Raw genomic sequence first — 3,468 nt, forward strand, 5'->3', positions numbered from 1 at the left:
TCATGTTCTACGTTCTGTCACAGTGTAATTACTAGGAAGGGGAGGATGATGTGTTCTCCAAGGAAATCTGGCTACGTATGCCCCATCAGTGGCTCTTGTGACACAGGAGGTGAGGTAATTTTCTGTCATGCTGACTTCAACATCACCTTGTGAAACTCCAATCAATTCCAAAGTCCAGAAGCGTTCTAAGTCAAAGTCACTTTGTGTTAGGATGATAATCATTGAAACATTGGTTGTCATGGAATGAGTGTGCCCTTGTTGGGTTGGGCCTGAGAGGAGGTATCCTAGCTTCGACTCTACTGCGGTTGGTCCACTGCCACGAACAACTTTATCTCCAACTATGTCCCCTGCTCCTACTAAAAGTGAAACTGCGAACTTGCTGTCTGAACTAAGGGATGAGCCAGTTGAAGGCCTTGAAGGTATGGAAGTTCTGAAAAATCAAGGCTTGTGCAGTTCTGAAGTGGTGTTTCAATGAATGGTACTAAATTGTAATTCTTCTCCACTCCTAGTGAGCAATGTGATCCTAAGATGGTGACTTGTTGGATGCTTGTTCCCAAATGGTGAAATAGTTATGAATTCCTTAGAGTAAGGTTGGAGATCCAGAATGCTGGCTAGTTCTTTGGTTATGAATGACCTCTGGGACCCTTCATCTAGTAGTATATTGGCTTCAACACATCTGTTTCGACTTGTCACTTTTGCTACAGCCGTTTTGAGAAGGCAAACATTGTTGTGTTTGGGAGGGAGGGTCACAGAGTATACGCCAGTAGGTTGAACAGTAGGTTGAAGCTGAAGAGTAGGATGTACTCCAGTAGATTGAAAGGTCACGGAAGCAGGTTGAAGTTGAACAGGGGGTTGAAGTTGAACAGGGGGTTGAAGTTGAACAGGGGGTTGAAGTTGAACAGAGGGTGGAGGGAGAGCTGTGGTATTGCTCTGCTGCTGCTGTACAGTGTTGACTGGAGTGGTAGGTAGGTTGTGGTTACTCTGGTGTCCAAGGGCACAAAGGCTTGTATGATGTTTATGGAAGCAGTGGTGACAACGGTGCTTTGAGTTACAAGAGGAAATCCTGTGGTGTCCTAAACAGCTGAAGCACAATCTGTCCTGACGTACAATATCAGTGCGCTGCTTAGGATCTGTGACAGTAGTGCATAATGAGGGAGAGTGAGGACCTTTACGGAAGGGGCACTGTGCTTTCAATTTAACAATCGGCTTGCCAGCTCCAGCAGCAAATGCAGCTGTTGGTGACAGTGTGTTTTCCACTTGTTATCCCATCTCAAAGACATATAGCTCATTACGAATAGCAGAATGTAGCTCAGTAACAGTCCACTCTCTCTTGCCATGTGCTCTCACTAGGTTTTGTTTGATCTTCCCAGGGAGCTTTCCAATGATGATTGGCACAAGCAAGCTGCCATAGGAGTCTTCTGTCTTCCTGAGTGATGCAAGACTACGATTATGACTTTCTATAGCATCATGGAACTCACGTAAACTGGAGTATGACTGACTGGGGGTGGGAAGATTAATGAGAGCTTGCATATGTGCATCAATTTGCTTGTATGGCTGTCCAAAGCGTTCTTGTAGTAAACCTACTGAATGAGTGTAGTTAGCAGTGGTCAGCTGAAATCCAGCAATGACTTCTCCCTTGAGTTGAGCACGCAAGTAGCTCAGTTTCTGGACTCCGGTCAGGGTTGTGTTATTGTGTACAGCTGTCTCGAAACTGTCCCAGAATGCTTGCCAAAAGAGTGGATTACCAGACAAGTCCAATATTGGGAGACAAGTAAGTGAGGCAGGTTCTCTACTGTGATGCTGTGGAGATACAAGAGGGGGGTGGGTTGCCGGGGATGTGTCTTCATGTCGAGTTGCTACTACTTCAGAAACAGTGGGAGTATGGCGATGTGTAATCTTGGCCTTAGCAGTAGATATCAATGATGCAATCTCCTCTGTTTGTAATATTTCAGCCTCTATCTCTTCATCATTGTCCAGAATCTTAGTGTCTAGTGCAGTTATGAAACTGTTCTTATGGCTAAGTTGTTTGTGCAGGTCCCTCAGAGTAGCTATTTGATCTGCGGTGAGGGGCGTGGTAGTAGCGAGGGACTCATCTACACTCTATAGTAGTTTTGTCAGATGTATGATAACCTCTTTGAGAACTTATGGCTCGCTTGACTGCTGCCATGATCCTTGATTTATAGCTCACAGCACCAAAAATGTGGCGGCAGTTGTGACAATTATAGTGAAGTATGGCGTACCTGTGGTCACAGCACTAAAAATGTAGCGGCGGTTGTGACCATATAGTGAAGTATGGCGTACCTGTGGTCACAGCACTAAAAGTGTGGCGCGGCTGTGACAATATAGTGAAGTATGGCATACCTGTGGTCACAGCATTAAAAATGTGGCCGTGGTTGTGACCATATAGTGACGTATGGCATACTTGTGGTCACAGTACTAAAAATGTGGTGGCGGTTGTGACCATATAGTGAAGTATGGCGTACTTGTGGTCACAGCACTAAAATTGATGTGTGAATTTGTTTAGTAGTACTAAGTTCCTCTCAGGACCAGTGAGCGAGAGAGGAATAAGGATCAGCCACCCACACATATAGAACCCACAATTGAGTCTCTAACGACACGTGATCATGAGTGCAATATTACAACTATAAAGTGCTATAGCACGGGTTCATTGTTCCGTTGTCATGACAGTGACATCCATCAATAGAGGTGTACCGATAATCGGATCGGCTACAATGTCGATCACTGATATGGTATTTTTTACCAATATCGGTATCAGTACAGAACAGCAGGAGGACCGATATCGCTACCGATATTTGTACAGTAGTAATAGTTTGTACATAAACAGATTATGCACGTTATCCATGTGGCTCTGGCTTATTGTTCACTCTGCAACAAGCGCTACCAGAAGCCATATAAATACACGTGATTCTAGTGTTTGTTGCTGGAAAGCTTATCATAGTCTTTACAAATGAAGCAATTATAGAGTACCTTTGTAATAAAAGAAGGGTCACAGGATAACCAAGGAAACTTGCTGTATCAGCTTTCTCACAAGCCAATAGAATGCAGAGTAATGCAGAAATATCTGTTTAAGGCTTCATGGGAGTATACATAAAAATGTTTGTGGGTGCCTAATTGTCTGGATTGCACAATAGAAACCCAAACTGTATTTCACCACAGGAAGAGTATAGCAATGAATACATGTTGTAGGGTAGGTAAATGTACACTTTCATTGTTAATGCAAATATTGGATCGACTATCGGTTATCGGCTTCTTTTGGTTACGTCAATATCGGACATTGGTACATGCCAAAAACCCATATCGGTACACCTCTACCATTCAATCCACCCAATCATTTGTGCTGAAGTTTGTAAAACAGTGGTTAAATTTGCCTCATAACTGCACTCAAGGAACTGTTTCATCCTGATGTTTTAGACCTTCCATTTTTGCCTCATTTCAAGGAATCTGCTA

General features: G+C 43.6%; 1 protein-coding gene across 1 annotated transcript; it reads right to left on the bottom strand.

The window, feature by feature from the left end:
- On the bottom strand, positions 1 to 2,167 carry LOC136256560 (uncharacterized). Its single transcript, XM_066049539.1, has 4 exons — positions 2,131 to 2,167; positions 1,293 to 2,057; positions 483 to 1,232; positions 1 to 353 (listed from the first exon to the last, which is right to left on the bottom strand). The coding sequence occupies exons 1-4, from the start codon at positions 2,165 to 2,167 to the stop codon at positions 1 to 3; spliced, it is 1,905 nt and encodes a 634-aa protein (XP_065905611.1).
- Between the last annotated feature and the right edge of the window lie 1,301 nt (positions 2,168 to 3,468).

The sequence above is a fragment of the Dysidea avara genome, chromosome 5, assembly GCF_963678975.1.
Source record: "Dysidea avara chromosome 5, odDysAvar1.4, whole genome shotgun sequence".
Lineage (NCBI taxonomy): Eukaryota > Metazoa > Porifera > Demospongiae > Dictyoceratida > Dysideidae > Dysidea > Dysidea avara.

Excerpts from the sequence above, each read along its gene's own strand:
- LOC136256560 (XM_066049539.1), bottom strand. The coding sequence starts at position 2,167 with ATGGCAGCAGTCAAGCGAGCCATAAGTTCTCAAAGAG. Across the intron at positions 1,233-1,292 it reads TGAGCTACATTCTGCTATTC|CTGCATTTGCTGCTGGAGCT; the intron begins GTAATGAGCTAT and ends TGTCACCAACAG. Across the intron at positions 354-482 it reads TGGAGAAGAATTACAATTTA|GAGCAGGGGACATAGTTGGA; the intron begins GTACCATTCATT and ends CACTTTTAGTAG.